At 33.8% G+C, this 20,934-nt stretch overlaps 1 protein-coding gene across 1 annotated transcript; it reads left to right on the forward strand.

Moving 5' to 3' along the window:
• The first annotated feature begins 17,363 nt into the window (after positions 1-17,363).
• On the forward strand, positions 17,364-18,325 carry LOC127121588 (uncharacterized). Its single transcript, XM_051052049.1, has one exon. It carries the CDS (start codon positions 17,476-17,478, stop codon positions 17,929-17,931), a length of 456 nt encoding a protein of 151 aa, XP_050908006.1. The 5' UTR covers positions 17,364-17,475; the 3' UTR covers positions 17,932-18,325.
• The last annotated feature ends 2,609 nt before the right edge of the window (positions 18,326-20,934 follow it).

Genomic DNA, 20,934 nt, shown 5'->3' on the forward strand with positions numbered 1-20,934 from the left:
AGAACACCAGAGATTGGTAACCCAGTTCGGTGCAAACAACACCTACGTCTGGAGGGTCACTCAACCCAATGAAGGAAATTCATTATTAGTAGTTTAGTACACTTAGTCTTATAAGAAACAACATGTCATATGTTGTTCAATGCCTTTTCCTAACACTACACAATGACTTTCTATTTAGGACTCCCCCTAAATATGAGAATCCATATGACTTTCTCTCAACCACTAAACCCTAGTGATTAGTGTTTACAACTCAATAATAAATATTGAATATTACAACTTAACTAGACAAACCTTATATTCCAAGTTAATGAAACATATAGGTGTATATAAATATTATGCACTAATTCAGTTATGGAAATAACGTAGGAAGGAAGAAACACAATGTTCACAAGCTTATAGACTTAAAACTTTGGCACAAGGTTTACAACTTAATGAAACCAAACTCTACGACTTATGATATGAAAGGAGGCGCTATATGGGGCACATACAAAGACTCAAAAGGAAAATTCCTAACACTAGGTATCTTCAAAATATTCATGCCTTGCACACCTCAAAAGTGAGGTTCAAGTCTCCTTAAATCTGATTTGATCTTCACAGCTTTCCAACAAATCATATAATCATATTTATATATAAAGCAATAAAATCTAATTGAATCTTCAATAAAAAATTCATCCCAAAACACAATAATGTGGCCTGTTGAGCAAGGCCCATATGTCATCATATCCACATGTTGTGACACCGCGTCCATCATATGTCGCTTCTGCACCAGAACATCTAAATTCATTCCTCTCCTTAACTTATAGATCTTCTAATGTAGATTAAATATTGGATAAAAATCATCCTGCAATGCCATTTGTCCGTTGCATGAGATCAAATGTTGCAGTTAAGAATAACATTTGTCTTGTTGATCAAGACCAAATGTCGTACCAAACATGTTGAAACATCGTGTTCCATATGTTACACCAGAGCATCCAAAATGACTCTTCTTCATATAAGTATTCTTTGTATAATAGTTCTTGGACCAAACCTTCCTTGATGGTACATTCAACTAAATCTTATTTGACTGAAACAACTACAAATCCTTTTCAGTTGACTTTGGATTATTAAAACATTATTCTTCCCAAAATCCAAACTATGGATCAACAGAAGAAGGCACCACTTCAGCACTTCTAAAGGACATCAAAAGACAATCAGAACCCAAACCTTAAGCATATTTCTTAACTAGTTATACCAAGCACTTTAACGAAACATCTCTTCTTGACAACAAACTTAGATGCCGGACCACATGCTGGAACATCTTGTTCCATATGTTTCCTAAAATACAACTTGTTCATGTGTTGTTTTACCAAATGAAGCAAATCCAAAAGGAACAACAATAACCTAAAAATGTTTTGGATTCTATCTAGATGAATTAGAAACTATCAGAATGATTAGGACATGTGTTTTAAAGTGCCCAACCGATTGGACCATATACCCAATCGATTGGATAAGATAAAAATGAGTCCATAACTTGTGACAATGTCTTAATGAAGGGTAACAAATCTATATTAAATATTTAAAAATTTGGAAAAAAATTTAATTATTTAGGTCAACAAATCGGTTGGAAAAAATTGATTATTTAGGTCATCCAATCGATTAGAAAAATTGATTATTTAGGTCATCCAATCGATTGTTGTTGTTATATTCAAACACTATCACAGGTGTTTGGAAAATTATAAAAGTATATGAACGATGAAGCAATATTACAACTCAAATACTTTATTCTCCTAACTTAGAAATATGATCCATGAATAGAGTATTACAAAACACACAAACAAACAATGACTCAATAACAATAAAAACCGCCAAGCAAAATAATACAAGATATGCATATTCACAAAGGAGAATGACTCTTTAAGTAGTAAAAATATCCAACTGGAAAGTTTAGTAGGGTTTTGATTTGAATGTGGTTGAACCTCTAAGAGCGCATGAGATCAATCTTCAATAGTGTTGATTGAAAATCTTGATTGACCGCGTCTTGAATAAATCTGAATCTCTTGAATATAACAAATTCAATTTGGCTGAAATTGACTCATATTAAATATTTCTTAAACTAAAATGTGCATAAACAATCAAATCTATGATCGTACATAATAGGAAACAACTATCCAAATGCACAAGAATTACCACAATTAGCTTGCGCATAAAGCAACCAGAGCAAGACATGACGTGTCTCACAATGTTGAACATTATTCTTAACATGTTTCTTTTATATTAAAGTATCTTGATCACTTTGAGACAGGATGTCTCACAACTTGGCAAATTATCTTGCTATACATGTTGTGTATAAAATATTGTCAATCGAATGTAATAACAACTTGAATATAGATTATAAATGAATTAAATATTGGATATACAAGACATCTGACTCATAGTATAATGACATAAAGTTTTGAATGGAAATGTGATGCATCTCTCTCTCTCTCTCTCTCTCTCTCTCTCTCATTTTAGTTTGTTCTTATTCTTGACATTCCTCTCAATTCTTTAATCAGAAAAAAAATCATATATTAGGAGTACACCTTTGAAAATCTAAAAATTGATCTTTGATTAAATAAATACTCAATTATAATTTTTGTCTAATTTTGTGAATAAAGTCATATAGAAAGAAAAAAATTGTAATTATACCTTAAATAAATTTAAAGATGGTGTATATTTTCTTAACCACTCTCTTGATTTATGCACTCTAAAAGTGTCCAAATTATGTTGTTATCACTTTGACTTTTGTTATTGTTTTATAGTGTGGAATAAAAACGTCTCAACACATTTGTGAAAATTAAACTAAAACATCATTGAACATTATTGAACAATATTGAATAACTAGCTTTGCATTGATAGAGAAGAAAAATACACAAAATCTACCATATGATGCTAAGTTATCCACTATTTATTTGAGTTGTAGTCAGTTAGATCAAGTAACTAACTTATAACAACTTCTTAACTACATATCAAAATCAATTAGATTAGTTACAACAACTCCACTTGATAGTTTCATCCATAGTGAAGTTGACTTGTTGGGTAAGTAACTTCACTAATCTCTATTATCTTCTTATGTTCAACATCCCCCATAAGCTGGAAAAGATATCAATAATTCCTAGTTTGTTTTGAAGATCATTTAAGGGTCTTATATGCAAAGACTTAGTCATTATGTCTGCTACTTATTCCTTCGATACAATTGGAAGCAAGTGAATTTTTTCTATATGCTTAGTTTGGAAGATAGGATTTGCACATATGGGCAGTGTTGATTTGTTATCACAGTAGATCATAATTGGAGAAGTGTGTTCTATGTGAAAACATTTCAGCAAATATAAGATCCATTTCCCTTCACATGTTTCTTGAGCCAAAGCTCGATACTCAACTTCAGAGGATGACCTAGATACCAATGAATGCTTCGTGCTTTTCCAACTGATTGGTGATTTACCAATAAAGAAATAAAACTTTGTTCAAGATTTATTTGTGTCGGGGCATGCTCCTCAACCTGAATTAGAGAAACCCTTAAGTTTTAATTCAGCTGATGAGCTAAATAGGAGATAATTGATTGGGCTACCTTTGAGATGCTTTAGGACATGAAATCCTGCTAGTATGTGATCATCTGTTGGTGAGCTAAGAAACTGGATAAGTTTACTTACATCATAAGAAATCTCTGGCCTTGAGTGAGTTAGATATAAGAGTCTTCCAATTAATCTCATATCTGCAGTGTGATAAGAAAGTGGTGTACCAGATTCTTTGTGTAACTGTAAGTGAGATTGCATATCAGTGTTACATGGTTTTTCTCCACCAACCCTGTTTCTTGTAAGAGGTCAAGAACATACTTTATTTGGCACAAAGCAATTCCTTCTTTGGATTTTCTTACTTCAAAACAAAGAAAGTATTTAAGTTCTCATAGATCCTTGATGCTAAATTTGTCATTTAATAGGGTCTTAATGTAAGTAATCTCATCAATGTCAGTCTCCCTAAGACCAAATAATCTACATATACAAGGATCATTGTGAAGGTTACACCATTGGATTTGGTGTACAGTGAGTAGTCAGATTTTGATTAAACATAACCTGAGTGGACCAAAGTTTCAGTAAGCTTGGTATTCCACTTCCCGCTATCCTGTTTGAGACCATATAGGGACCTTTGAAATTAGCAAACTATGACAGGCTAAGGTAAAACAAGATCATGAGGGGCTTCCATATATACTTCTTCATTGACGCAAGAAGGTTGTGTTGACATCAAGTTGAAATAGTGGTCAACCTTGAGCAACTGCAATAGCCATGAGAGTTTTGATGGTTGTCATTTTGACAAATGGACTGAAGGTGTCAAGGTAGTTTAAAGCTTCAGTTTGAGTAAAACCCTTATCTACCAAGCGTGCCTTATATATTTCCATAAATCCATTAACATGTAACTTGACTTTAAAAACCCATATACATCCAATAGCCTTTTTGTGTTTAGGAAAGGGAACAAGTTTTCATGTGTTGGTCTTCAAAAGTGTAGTTTATTCAGATTGAATTGCTTTATTGAACATGTGTATAAGATAAGTTATGATAAGATAGAGAACATGAGAGAGGGTATTTAATTGAAGAAGAGGTTGGAAGTTCATTTGACTTAGGAAGATCATTGGATTCTCAATCAAGTTGCAATGATAATCCTGTAGAAAAATATGAGGTTGAGTATCTCGAGAAGATCTCCTAGGCTGGAAGGAATTATCAGGTAATGTGATAGGAGGAATTATCACAGGTAGAGGATTTGAGTTAACATTTTGAGAGTTAGGAGAGGGTGAATTGTTGGTAGTTGATAATGTACCAGATGTATGAATCTTGGATAGGTCATGATCTGATGTAACATTATGAAGAGGAGTATGAAGGTGAAAATATGAGGTGACAATGTTGGGAAGATCATGAATGAAAGGAAAAAAAACATGTGAATATGAAGGATTAAGAGACTAGGAATGAGATTCAAATGATGTATGTTTAGAGTGTTTGTAAGGAAAATCTCTTTAGATTTTATGTCAAACAAGATGTGACCCTTAACACCTACTTGTAAACCAAGGTATGCATTTCTTGGATCTAGAGTCTAGTTTCTTCCTATGTTGATGCAAAACAAAGAGATCCAAACACTTTTAGAAAATGAATGTCAGGTACGCTCTGGTGTAATACATGAAAAAGTGACTTGTTTTGCAAGAAATATGTGGGAAGTCTATTTATTATGTGAATGGCATGGATAACTACATAAGATAAGAAAATTTTAGGTAAATGGGCTTGAAATAGAAGGGATCTAGTGATGGAAAGGATATGTTGGTGCTTCCTCCCAACTATGTCATTTTGTTGACGGGTTCCAACAAATGAGCTTGAAATAGAAGTGTGATGTATTATACTAGATATCTTATAAAAGTATTTAAGGAGGAATTCATTGCCATTATCTGGCCTAACGCATTTGATGTTTTTATTTAATTATGTATGAACTAAAGAGACAAAGGATTTAACAAGAGTGGGTGTTTTTTATTTACATTTCATAAGGAAAATCCATGTAAATCTACTATTATCATCTACAATTGTAAGGAAGTATTTATGACCAGGGATGGATGGAATGGACAAGGTACCCCATATGTACATATGGACTAAGTCAAATAGTTCAGTTGACTTATGATTTCTATGGGGAAAAGGAAATATCTTTTGTTTAGCATAGAAGCAAATATCACAAGGTGAATCATTTTGTACAATTTAGACAAATGGACTTTTTTTTACATTTCTATTAATTTGTCATGTAAGGGATGGCCAAGTCTTAAATGCCAAATGTTACAATGATTGTCATGTGTACTGGGATATTGATTGACAAAATTACAGTTATTATGTTTTAAAAAGAAAGAATTGAAAAAGGCATCAGTGGGACTAGGTGGTGTGTTAGGAGTTGTAACTTGTGGTTGATTGAGAATATAAAGTCCACCTCTTAAATCAGTTGCACCAATCATCTTCTTGGAGTAAGACTTCTATATAACACAAGTAAAATGATAAAAAACAAATTAGTAATCAAGGTTTTAAATCAGTTTAGGAACTTATATGAGATTAAAATAAATGTGAGACATGTATAAAACATTGGTTAATATGAAATGTGAGTCAAATAGAATAGTTCCTGCAAATTCAGTGATGACTAAGGAACCATAGGGGAGTTTAACTGTAATGGGATGTATTATTTTCAAGCAAGTAATTTTTTTAGAGAAGAAAACATGGTCAGTGGCACCAGCGTCAGTAATGAAATCTTCAGTTTTGTCATGATGAGGTAAGGTGCGGATAATAATTGTATTGAATTTTAGTTGAGTGATAAGATGATTGTCACTATGAGAGCTTGATAATGATGATTGCTGAAGTAAAGCTAACAAAGCTTTATGTTGATCAGGAGTGAAGCTGATGGAATTTGAGGGTTGGTCCTGATTCTGATCCTCAAGAGGCTTAGGTTGGAATTCATTGTTGTCACACCCTAAATTTCCCCCCTAATATTCCTTGTGTGCTAATTGCACCTAGTTCATAAGCAATCATCATCATCATGATATGACCATTTCATCTGGTCGGGTCCCATTTGCAAAATTAATCAGTCAGGGATCATTTGAGAATAACAAGAAAGAGTTTCTTTACTTGTTTTCCTTCCTTTTTACCTTTTGTGAATTTTGCATTATCATACACCATAGGTATTTAGCCCATCATTACATGATCACCACTTTGGTTTTGAAAGGTTTTGTTAAGATAAGTCCATTCATTCTTGTTTTTACCATATCATCGGTTGCATCATGGTATCATCCAATAAATTTAGAAATAAGGTGTTATCATGGCTTCTCTTTTCATTAAACCATTAACTTGAAAAAATACATTAGGGTTGCATCCATTTTAATACATTTGAATTTTTGAATTTAGGAAGAGAGGTCCATTTAAAACAAGTGTTTTTTCATTGTCTCTTATATGTAAATATCATATGGTCATGGCACCATCTTTACATACATGAATTGACACCACAAGTCGTTGAGTTGCATTGAATTTGAATTTAAAAGAATGCTAAACTTAAAATTCGAATAGGTTAATTTGTAAGACCTTGAGTCACATACATTACATGCACTATCAAATTTTGCATACACCATACAACTTTGAATAAAAAATAATGGTTTAAAATCAATTTTTCCATTAAATTTGAACATGAGATATCATATTAATTGCATTCATCAACAAAAGAACATTTTAAAAAAAGAGACTTTGAATTAAATTGAGACCTTACATACATACATACATTGCAATACATTAAATTTGAATACAAAACCCATACATTATATGGTCTGTTATATTGCATACATCACATTATATACACACACAAAAAGAAATAAAAGGAAAACAATAATAAAACTGAAGTTGGTTTTGTAGACACAAGCTTCAAGTTGCATCCTACTACAACCATGTTATCTCCCTTATGCTATATCATCATACCATCTCCATCATCAACATCCTGCACCATTCAATACATGAAAAAAACAAAATGAAAAGAATTTAAAAAAAAGAGGTTGAGCTAGTTGGCACGAGTTCCTTGCTGCAAGGGCATCACCATCCAACCACGCCTCGTTCATGATAGCATCATCACACCTGCATATGCATACATACTAATTGAAAAAAGAGAAGAATAAAAAATAATTTGAATTCAAGTTGGAGCGCACGAGCTCTTCACCCTAACATTAGCAACATCCACACGTCCATCTCCATATAACATTCATTCACAACATATACATCAAACAAAATGAAAATTAGAAAGAAGTAACATAATCAAGGTAAAATGCATGATCTACCATACATCATCCTCATCATGCCATACAAATTCACTCATGCTCAACTTCACCAACTCACGATTTTTTCACTCCTTCACACTTTCACACGAATAACAAAGTTTCCCCCAAATCACTAATCAATCCTCAATTTCCCCCCTCAAATACACTCACGAGCTTCATCACCTGACCCCAATCCTCACTTATAAATAAGCCTCGCCATTTCACTCATTGACACACGAAAAATTACCATTCCAAACCTCTATTTAAACTCAACCTAACCCTTACCAAATCTCTGTCAAGAAGCTCCTTAAGTTGATCATATGAACTTGAACAAGCTTGATCTAATCTTACGCCACTCACTTCATCGCCAGAGTAAGCAAGGGAAATAAGAGGTAAAGTAGAAGATAATCAAAACAAACAAACAGAAACAGAAGAAGGACTTTAGAATAGTTTACTTGAGGTATATAACTACTCGTCGGAGCTCTCGTTGGAATTCCAATTTTTGATGAGGCTTCATTCTCCATTATCTCGTCATTTTATTTAGTTATTGCTATTGATTTATCATTTTGGCACGCTTAATTATGGTAATTTTTTGTGATCTTGATTATTGATGAAACAATTGAGGGCTTAAGGTTAATTTGAGGTGAGCCCGATTCAGGCTCGAGCTTGGTATTTTGATTGCTTTAACTTTTGATTCTTGATGAGGGAGAGAAACTAAATAGGGTTGATGTTCATTGCTTTCATTTCTTTGGAAATTTAGGAATTTGTATGAACATCTTCATGGTGTTCATGAGGCTTTCTTATGAAAACACTGTGTTTAAACTTAAGGGGCGATAAAGAAAGTGTAATAAGTTGTTTGTACGGTGGTAGTTAGAGAAAAAGAGAGAGAAAGGCTGAAAGGAGAGAGAAGGAAATTGGTAGTTAGAGCTTTAACTCTGTACACTAAGGGGTTATCACGTTTTGTTCGTGTATTAAGTTTGGAACACCATTATTTTGAAATTATTTATATTCTCGCATTTACATTCCGTCGAAGTTTATTTCCGTCTACTTGCATTGTACCAGATTCAAGTCTCTGATTGGAGCAGGTTCTTATTTAATTCAACTTTATTTGCGTTTTAATTGCCTTGTCTATTTAATTTCTTCTCACCGTTTTACTTTTTTTATTTCCTCGCACCGCTTTACTTTGTTTATTTCCTCGCACCGCTTTACTTTGTTTTATTTTCATCGCACCGTTTTACTTTGTCTACTTTATTTCCTGCTTGTTACTTTTCATACAAAATCTGTTTTCAAAGCTATACATTTATTTGCAAGTTCTTGTTGAAACTCAATTGCACATGTATCACTTTAATATGTCATATCGCACTTTTCAATCATATGATATATCGTTTACCATAACCATGTCTAGCTAAATCATTAGTGCTGAAATGTGAGGATCGTCGAATTGGCGGTACTCCATAAAGTTTTCAATCAAAATTACTTTTCAACTGAGTTAAAGAGGTGGTTACATAAAAAATGATTTTCTACTTTAACGCAAGACACGACCAGTGCATCGTGAGCGGCAGGTATAAATTAAAGATAAAGTCTAGTTCCAAAAAATCAAAAGTGACAGTTCCTTCTTAATTAACTCTTTCTCAAGGAAGAAAACGCTGCCCCATAGGTAGTTCTAATTAGAGATAATAGGAGTATTGTTAACTGATGTGATCCACATTCCAGTATTATATTTTTGAATTCGTTTAAACGTTATTATTTTCATTTTGTTTCCGTTCAAAACATTTTTTGGTACTACCTTAGACAAACACCGTAACAATTAGAAACGATAGATTTGACTATTGGTCTCTATGTGGTCGATATCTTTTAAAACTATACGATAGACTGTACATTTGTAGTTAGTTAATCCGATAGACTCATAATCTCGCGAACATCCATCCTGTAATTCGCCCCATTATTTCCTTTATTACTGCTTTTTTTGTATGATTTTTGTTTCATTGTTTTGGGCCTTTGGACCCATACTGTTTAGCTTACTTCTTTATCACATTTCCCCCATATTATTTTCTGCACCCCTTTCCCATATGTTATTTTATTTATTTTATTTCATTTATTTTTATTTTATTATTTTTGTTTATAAAAATATTATTTTAATAAAATAAAATCAATCATATTTTTTTCAAATAAATATCTTGATCAATATCGAAAACTTTCAAAAATCAAACTCAAACTCCTTTTATCCAATTCAAACACTTTTCAAACGTGAACCAAAACGCTCGGTCGCCATCAAACTTCTTTTTAACTTAAGCGCTTCGCTAAAATACTTTTCTTAATAAAATCGAAAGAAAAGGAACATTGAAGTATAAACTCCATGAAACCTTGAATAATTGGCCCTGAGACACACATCTTGTTCTTACTGAGCATTATTCTTCTATTATAAAATACTTAATCAAACTTTGATGAAAAAGGGACATAGGAGTTTACACTCCTTGAAACCTCGAACAATCAGCCCCGGATTCGAACTAAGAGTCCTTCACTAAACCTTGAGCAATCAATGTTTTCGCTGAAATTTGAACTAAGAATCCTTCGCAAAAATCGACCAACCAACAAACATTTGCTACCCAGAACTATGTAGCCTTAAGTTTTCCATCACATCTGGGGATACGTAGGAGCGAGATTCAACGTCTCGTCAGACACCTTAATAAAAAACTCTTTTTAGTCATTTTTTTCCATGTTCAAACTTCTAATAACTAGAAGAAAGCAAATAACGAAAGCTAGCATTCAATTCACAAAACTAACTAAATGATTCCCGTCGAATACAACGAATGTGAGGGGTGTTAATACCTTCCTCTCGCATAATCGATTCTCGAACCTGAATTTGGTTGCGACAACCGTTTTCTTTTTATTTTAAGGGTTTTATTAATATTTTCTCTTTCCTTTTGGAATAAATAAACTCTAGTGGAGACTCTGTTATCATCTTGAGCGTGCGAGCACTCATGGACATTTTTTGCACCACGATAATTGTCATGAGTGTTATCATATGAGACATTATTGATATGACTTTGTTGTTGTTGCCAATGAGGATGGTAGCCATGCTTCTTAGTAAGTATCGATGGTATGATTGGTCATACCATAATGAGTGCAGATTCTTGTACCTCTACCTCAATCATAGAAAGATCTACCTCCTCTAGTATTCTTCCCACGAAAAATATCAGTACCTCTGCCTTGATGGTGACCATTTAAAAAAGCTAGCAATTTTGAATCATCTATGGGTAATGCAATTTGTCTTTCTTGTTGGACAAGTAAAGAATTAACTTTGCAAATATTTTGGAGAGGACCCATTAACATAATCTGGGATCTAACTGCATCATATTGATCATTCCATCCTTTTAAAAATCTAATAACTCGATAAGAATCTTTGTAACTACGAATTTTATTAATTGTTATGCAAGAAGTCGCACTTTCACATGCAGGAATGAGACATAAGTTATCTAATTCTTTCCATAACCTTTTTCAGTTTTGTTTAATAAGAGGAAATAGATGAATCACTTTATTTGAGAGTGCATATTTCTTCTTGAATATCAGAGATTATGAATACATCACCGTGATATAATCGATCTTTAAGCTCTTTCCATATGCTTGATGCAGTTTCCGTCCACAAGATGCTCTGAGAAATCTCAGGTTCAATAGAATTATTTAACCATGACATGATCATGGTGTTGCAAGGATCTTATGTAATAGAATCACGACCTTCATCTGATGGTCTAGGTAAAGTTTCATTGATGAAGTATAGTTTGTTCTTGGATCTAAGAGTCATGGTCAAAGACCTCGACCAAGAATGATAGTTTCATGCATTCAGTAGTAAAGCAACTAACATCATTGCAGGATTTTCGTTGGGATCCATGAACTAGGAATTGAGAGTATCATTTTGATATCCTTTGTTGAGATCTGAAGCAGGAGCATGACCACTGTGGGTGCTTGAAGGGATTTCAACTGACATTGCTGAAACAAAAAATAAAGAAGAAAACTAGAGGTGAATAATGGTCGATGAAAGAAGAAGAGAAAAGAAACAGATTGAGATTTGTGAAAAGAAAACGATTATGCAGCGGCAATGGGGGTGATGAAGCCACAGATCAATGATATTATGTGAAAATTAAACTAAAACACCATTGAACAATATTGAACAACTAACTTTGCATTGATAGAGAAGAGAAATGCACAAAATCTACCATATGATATTAAGCTATCCACTATTTATATGAGTTGTAATCAGTTAAATCAAGTAACTAACTTAATAACAACTTCTTAACTACCTAACAAAAATCAATTACATTAGTTACAACATAGTTTCACTTTCACTTGATAGTTTTCACTACGCCAAATAAGGGAAAAGAGGGCGCTTATTTTGGCCTATAACAGCGCTTTTAAACGCCCTCTAAAGTGGCGCTGGCATAGGTAAAGACAGCGCTTTGTTTTCCTGGAGAAAGCGTTGTCTAAAGTGGCCCTTTAAGGGCCACATTATAGTGCGCTTTCAGAAAAAAGCGCCCTCTGGAGTGGTCCATAAAGGGCCACCTTAGAGGGCGCTTTCTGGACAAAGCGCCCTCTAAAGTTGTCAATGTAAAGTGTTTAGAGGGCGCTTCCTACAGAAAGCGCCCTCTAAAGTGTTAGTTATTTTAAAAAAATTTGTTTGAAAAACAGTGGGTATTTAATTGGGAACCTGTTCGCATGCTGCAAAAGTGTAAAATTCATATTGATTTCATCCTTTAATCCAATGTTATACACCATTAATCCATTGATATATACAACATGAATCCATTTATATACAACATTAATCCTCCATATATACAACATTAATATATATTCATGCATGTACAACAACATTCCATACATATATGTACAACAATATACAACCTATATGATTCTTTGATCAATAATAAATTGACACAATTCATCCTTCATTTCATCCAAATGAGCTCTTGAGTAAGATTTGTATTCGTCAAAGTACTACAATTAAGAGAATAAAACATATTCATGATTTAGTAACAAATTAGATGAAATATCCGATAATATTAAAATAAACCCTAAGTTATTATTCCATACCATTTTTGGGATGTCTATACGATTCAACGCAATGATATCTCTCATAAATCTCAATACAAAAAATCCGCAATCGACCGAATTGTTTTGCTGAGGACACTACACAGAAAAACAAACAATATATATATAGTTAATTTCTTACAAACACTATTATAAGAAAAAAACAAACACTATTATAAGCAAAAATAAGATACTTAATATATACCTAAACTCTGACCCAGGTAATGTCCTTCCTATTACGATAATTCTTTTTCGATCAAAATTTTAGTATTGCCCTAACAAAATAAAAACGTATATTGAGATCAATCTGACAGACATAATTAAATATACAAATACACACGAATATTTAGGGGAATTTCACTTACGCGTCAACCGTCTTCTTCATACTCGGATATTTACTCCAATCACCCGATAACGAATCGAGATAATACACCATTAGTCTCGAAAGATCCATAGCAACCAACACCCAGTGACCACTGTAAAATAAAACAAAAATTTAGATGCATGAAAATTTTCTACGTAAAAGATATACATAGATTAGAATGAAATTATTAGAAAGAAAATCTAACCCGTTGCCAGAATTAAACGGTAAAAAATACAAACTGGGTGTAGTATTATCGCCGGCCGCCATGAATTTATCGACTAGTTCATTCTTTACGGATGTTGGATTTTTCGTTATAAACGTTGTGTTGATACGGGAAGCAGCAATAAAATTGAATCGGTTACACAATTCAGTTCCCCGCATCAATGTGTCATACATATACCTTAAATAGAAACATAATAAACATTAGACTACTCATTGAAATGTGTAAATAAATTGTTCAACTAAGTAAATTATAGATTGATCGGAGTACCATATGTATGTATGAATGACAGCGATGCCCAATTCTTCGTGTTCAAAAAGTTGTTGCATGTCCTCCTTTGCAATTATTTTGGAATGAGCAATTCCGAAAACACCTTCATCAAAATCTACACTACGGATGGCGCCGTGCATAATATCGGACTCTTCCACCATTTTCTCAAGACGCATCATAATTTGAGATTTTGTCCCGGACGTCGTTGGAATATCCTTACCAGCTTTTTTCAACATTCGACCGGGAACCTAAAAATTCATATAAATTAAATCATGACTTTTTGTGATGCAATAGAATCGTTGCGTATATAATTCAATGGGTATATATATTTGTACCTCTTTTTGAGATGCAACCGACTCGATGCGTCTTGAAATCCCTTTACCAGCTTTATGTGTGGGTCTTGTAGGAGTCTAACATTACCATGTAATAAGGATTGATTAAATATCATAATTGTAGCTGAATTGAAATGTGAATACTAAATATTCATAATCATTTATAACATATATACCTCGGCATCTGGGAAAATTAGATCTGACGGCCATCCAACAAAGGACACGACTGCATCTCGCATCAACGTTGTCTCTGAAACAACGTCAGGTAATGGTAGAAGCGCGTCCGTATCTAATACAAGGTCAACCGAAACTTTCATATATCCCACCGGGAGGGGATTATGGTGAAGTAATTCACCCGAAGTGTTGTGCACTTTTCCCTTGCCAACTATGCGATAAGTTGGTGACGATAGATACAGCTGACAAGGTGTAATGCCCTAAACCAATAATAAATGTTATTGTTAACGTGTATATGTGTCAAGTAAAAAAGTACTATTTTAATTTCATAATAACATATATAATTACCTCGGGAAATATCGGTTGACAATTGATACTAGCTCGGTCACTAGTATCTTTTGCCTCGGAACCGCACCTTTCCTCTCTATACCTTGCATTCTCCTTTTGCAGTTCGAGTACTTGTGCCCTTAACTCCGCCAAGGTCTCCATCACCTCTTTGTTGGTAGGATTTTTTGTTTTTGGTTTTTTATAAAATGACGACGGAGTCACACCAAAACCCTTACCCCTCACACGACCGGAATACTCAGGAACATTTAGTACTCGACTAAGTACGCTCCTGCAATCCTGGACCTCGGTTGAAGGTAAGGTTTGGGATAAAGTCTCCTGAAATATTATTAGAGGAGATTAAAAATGAATTATATGTCTAACAAAATTTTCGATATAATTAAAGAAATAATGTTACATACACTTACACATTCGTCATAAACATTTTGAACCGCTTCAACGACAGCCTCATCCTTCCCAACCCGAGCAGCCTTCCACAATACGTGCTCCGGAAGAGATGTTGCGTCACTTTTCTCCTCGGCTAGCTACACATTGAATCAGATTATAAGATCATCAATTATAACATATTGTGACAATGTATAAGCTCATAGCATTTGAATATACTCACAATTCTTTGTTGTAACCGTGCATATCCCGTACGCCCTTTTTTGTACGGATACGTGGGTTTTGATGCCCTTTTCCGATTTTTGTCGCTTACTTCCTGGATAAAAAAGTTTAAGGCATATTAGAACCAAGTAACTTAACAATTGTATAATACCATAATTAATAGACATTACATGGAATTTTTCGTTTCTTCGTTTGGCGACAAAGTTATCCCATTCTTCGGCTGAAATAATCTCCGCATACTTCATTGGCCGTTCTGCTTCAACAAATTTTCCTTCCTCATCCTTGAGAAATTTGTTGGACAAAAAGGATCGATATCCTCGGAGTCTTTTTCCGGCCAATTGAATACAATATTTTTGCCGGCTTTCATCGATGTGAAAGGATCTCTAAAAAACATACACATGGAGTGTGTTATTATAAGTAATATTATAACAATATATGGTCAACAAATAGTCAACAAAAAAAACATATAACAATATATGGTAAGTACCTGTATCTCGGACCATATTTTTTCTTTGCCAACCTTCAATTTCAAACTTCTCCAATTATCACATGTAATCGGAATATGTTGTTGAACAAGGAAACCAATGTAACTTGCCAACATTGAACCGTTAGGCTCAATTAGTTGGTCTTCAGCACTCCAATGTACTTCGAATTTTTCACCCTTGTCTCTTGCACGAATGATTGACTTCATAACAGTCAATCCTCGTTTGATTTCTTTTTCAACATTGTTACGTGATCCACTCGCGTCATGGGTATCGTCTTGGTTAGCCATTTTATCTGTAATATAGAAATGATTCAATAAGACCCAAGTAAGACAATGATCATATTCGTGAAGCTACACAAAAAACACATTCATATACCTTCCATTTCTCTCATGTTACAACAATCTAAACTCTCTCTTTTTTTATCATTATTGAATACAAACTCACACACACCTACTGCATACAAAAGACCAATGCAAACTTATGGTGTTTGGAACATAAACAAACTTGCATCCATAATCATCAAACTTCCAAGCACAAGCTCAAACACACTCCAAATGACATCAGTTTTCAATCAGAAATAAAAAACCTTACAACAAGGTGCTCATGAACACCATATAGTGCTCGTTTGCCCTAAACAACATTAATCAACATAATGCACAAAATGTAAAACTCAGTTTAGAAAATGCCCTAATCAAACACCTGAAGAAAGTGAACGGTAGCGATGGAGAAGAGAAATACCTTCAAGGTGACGGTAACGATGGAGAAGAAAGTGAACAGCGACGGTGGACGCAGATAACTCAGTGAACGTGAACGCAGCAGCAGAAAAAGGCGACGACGACGACGACGGTGAGGGAGGGAGAACGAACAGAGGACGAGAGTAATCGTAGTAGAGAGTAATCGCAGTAGAGAGAAAACCCAGTTACGTAAACGAAATAGCATATAGAGAGGGAAAATAAAGAGACATGCAGTATATGTTATAATTTTAATGTTTACTAAAGGGGACCTTAGAGGACGCTTGTGTAAAAAAAGCGCCCTCTAAAGGGGGCCTAAGAGGGCGCTCTCTAAGGCTTTCCAAAAGCGCCTTATAAACTGGAAATGTACATGGACTTAGAGAGCGCTTTTTTAAAAGCGCCCTCTAAGGATACCCTTAGAGGGCGCTTTCATAAACGCGCCCTCTATTGGTGTCCCTCCATTTCCTCATTATTTTTTCGCTTCACTTTAGAGGGCGCTTTGTTACAAAAGCGCCCTCTAAAGTGCGCTGTCTATTCCAGTTGTTCGCTCCTTATTTTTTCTCTTCACTTTAGAGTGCGCTTCTTTAAGAAAGCGCCCTCTAAGATGCGCTGTCTATTCCAGTTTTTGGCGTAGTGTTTATCAATAGTGAAGTTGACTTGTCGGACAAGTTACTTCATTAATCTCTAATATCTTCTTATGTTGAACAATATTAACAATACTACGTACCAATGTCTATTGTAATGCTCTCAATTCAAGTTAATGAAGTAACTTGGTTCAGAGTAAAAAAAAAGGAGCACATCAATCACTATAAAGCTTGAATAATATTAGAAAATATAGACATGACTTTTTCTCTACCTTGACGGGTGGGTCATTAATTGAGCACATTATTTCCTGTACTTAGTCCATAACCTCTGTATCCCGTTCCCCTTGACCTATCATATGGTTATCCTTATACTATAAATTCACTCTTGTATGTCCATAGTTTTCCTCATCCCTCTTTTCCTTTCCATTTTTTTTTCTAGTACCATTCTTTCAAAAATATAATCATGTTTCGTACTATATTGTTTGCATGTCATGAATTTCTTAATATGAAAATCTCAGATGAAAAATTAACAGAAAAACTCAAAGACACAAAGGCAATAATATACAAAGAAGAATTGGCCAATGCAAAGCTGAGAAGGAAGGCAGTAATGAAAAGTGTGAGGTTTATGGATTCAGAACGAGATGCTCTTTTGGAAAAAGACGAAAAGAAGGAGTTGATGAAAGGAAGACGAAGCTGCAACAGTGATTGTAGTAGTGGTATTGATGAATTTGGAGAAAGAGAAAAGATGAATATTAGAGTAAAGGTAAAGATGACAAAGGAAGAAGCTGCTAAATTTCTGTCAAAATTTAAATGCAAGGAAGGAGGAATTCTTCCAATCAAGGATGTTGCTCCTCAGCTTCTGGCTCTCCCACTCGACAGATTTACCATTCTGCCACTTGAACCAACGACGTATACATAAATAGATATTCTAGTTGTAGTTACTAGTTAGTATAGTATGTGTGTGACCCTTGTGTTATGATTTAGATATATTTAAGAAAGATTTATTTGGGTTGGAAAAAATTGTTGCCACATAAGGTTTGTTGTTTCCTCCTATATATTTAATCATAATTTTAAAATACAAATGTGAGTTTTAATTATACAAACAATTTGATAATATTGTTCAAGTCAATAATTATTGATTTTCTTGATTCATGAACACATTCTATGCCAAATTGTTCATGGTTCATTAAGTATGAGCAGGTGCGGATTAGCTAAGTCCAGATAGAATTTGAAAATCTAAATCTGATGTGATCAAAACATTCCCGGTTCAAGTTATATGTTACTTGCCATAAGCTTATGTTTTTTGGATTGCATATGACCTTTTGGAAGTGTAGTTTGATCTATTAGGATACTTAACTAAAACATTCTTTCTCTCTTAATTAAAATAAAAGGTCTCTTAATACTTATCCCCTTTAAAATTAAGTAAACTTAAAGCGGACAAAGTAGAAACTATTTCATCTTATCTTCTAATTTCCACATAGCATATTTAAAGATGGCTCATAGACACTTAATTTTCATAATAAACTTTTAGGTTTAAAAAAAAAGTTTAAAAAAAAAAATCTTTTTTTATTTTAAGAAAAGAAATTTATAAAAATTTGTCTGATTTAAATACACTTTTAATCTCTTTATTTTGATAATTTTTAACTTTTAATGATAAGACATTATTTTTTTTAATATAAATATTTTTTCATTCCAAAAACAAATAAGTACATCCGATCACAAGGTCTTTATAGTCGACTATATCAAAATGTCCAATGTTTACAGAGGTCTTTATCATCGTCGATGGAGAATGGTGTAGTGTCAGTAAACGTCTACACACTACGCCAAATAAGGGAAAAGAGGGCGCTTATTTTGGCCTATAACAGCGCTTTTAAGCGCCCTCTAAAGTGGCGCTGGCATAGGTAAAGACAGCGCTTTGTTTTCCTGGAGAAAGCGCTGTCTAAAGTGGCCCTTTAAGGGCCACATTATAGTGCGCTTTCAGAAAAAAGCGCCCTCTGGAGTGGTCCATAAAGGGACACCTTAGAGGGCGCTTTCTAGAAAAAGCGCCCTCTAAAGTTGTCAATGTAAAGTGTTTAGAGGGCGCTTTCTGGAAAAAGCGCCCTCTAAAGTTGTCAATGTAAAGTGTTTAGAGGGCGCTTTCTGGACAAAGCGCCCTCTAAAGTTGTCAATGTAAAATGTTTAGAGGGCGCTTCCTACATAAAGCGCCCTCTAAAGTGTTAAGCGCCCTCTAAAGTTGTCAATGTAAAGTGTTTAGAGGGCGCTTTCTGGATAAAGCGCCCTCTAAAGTTGTCAATGTAAAATGTTTAGAGGGCGCTTCCTACAGAAAGCACCCTCTAAAGTGTTAGTTATTTTAAAAAAATTTGTTTGAAAAACAGTGGATATTTAATTGGTAACCTGTTCGCATGCTGCAAAAGTGTAAAATTCATATTGATTTCATCCTTTAATCCAATGTTATACACCATTAATCCATTGATATATACAACATGAATCCATTTATATACAACATTAATCCTCCATATATACAACATAATATATGATTCTTTGATCAACAATATACAACAACATATTCATGAGTTAGTAAAAGTACAACAACAATATACAACATATATACAACAACAACATTCCATACATATATGTACAACAATATACAACCTAGCTATATGATTCTTTGATCAACAATGAATTGACACAATTCATCCTTCATTTCATCCAAATGAGCTCTTGAGTAAGATTTGTATTCCTCAAAGTACTACAATTAAGAGAATAAAACATATTCATGATTTAGTAACAAATTAGATGAAATATCCGATAATATTAAAATAAACCCTAAGTTATTATTCCATACCATTTTTGGGATGTCTATACGATTCAACGCAATGATATCTCTCATAAATCTCAATACAAAAAATCCACAATCGACCGAATTATTTTGCTGAGGACACTACACAGAAAAACAAACAATATATATATAGTTAATTTCTTACAAACACTATTATAAGCAAAAAAACAAACACTATTATAAGCAAAAATAAGATACTTAATATATACCTGAACTCTGATCCAGGTAATGTCCTTCCTATTGCGATAATTCTTTTTCGATCTAAATTTTATTATTGCCCTAACAAAATAAAAACGTATATTGAGATCAATCTGACAGACATAATTAAATATACAAATACACACGAATATTTAGGGGAATTTCACTTACGCGTCAACCGTCTTCTTCATACTCGGATATTTACTCTAATCACCCGATAACGAATCGAGATAATACACTATTAGTCTCGAAAGATCCATAGCAACCAACACCCAGTGACCACTGTAAAATAAAACAAAAATTTAGATGAATGAAAATTTTCTACGTAAAAGATATACATAGATTAGAATGAAATTATTAGAAAGAAAATCTAACCCGTTGCCAGAATTAAACGGTAAAAAATACAAACTGGGTGTAGTATTATCGCCGGCCGCCATGAATCTATCGACTAGATCATTCTTTACGGATGTTGGATTTTTCGTTATTAACGTTGCGTTGATACGGGAAGCAGCAATAAAATTGAAACGGTTACACAATTCAGTTCCCCGCAGCAATGTTACATACATATACCTTAAATAGAAACATAATAAACATTAGACTACTCATTGAAATGTGTAAATAAATTGTTCAACTAAGTAAATTATAGATTGATCGGAGTACCATATGTATGTATGAATGACAGCGATGCCCAATTCGTCGTGTTCAAAAAGTTGTTGCATGTCCTCCTTTGCAATTATTTCGAAATGAGCAGCTCCGAAAACACCTTCATCAAAATCTATACTACGAATGGCCCCGTGCATAATATCGGACTCATTCACCATTTTCTCAAGACGCATCATAATTTGAGATTTTGTCCCGGACGTCGTTGGAGGAATATCGTTACCA

This window comes from Lathyrus oleraceus, chromosome 2 (genome assembly GCF_024323335.1).
Source record: "Lathyrus oleraceus cultivar Zhongwan6 chromosome 2, CAAS_Psat_ZW6_1.0, whole genome shotgun sequence".
Lineage (NCBI taxonomy): Eukaryota > Viridiplantae > Streptophyta > Magnoliopsida > Fabales > Fabaceae > Lathyrus > Lathyrus oleraceus.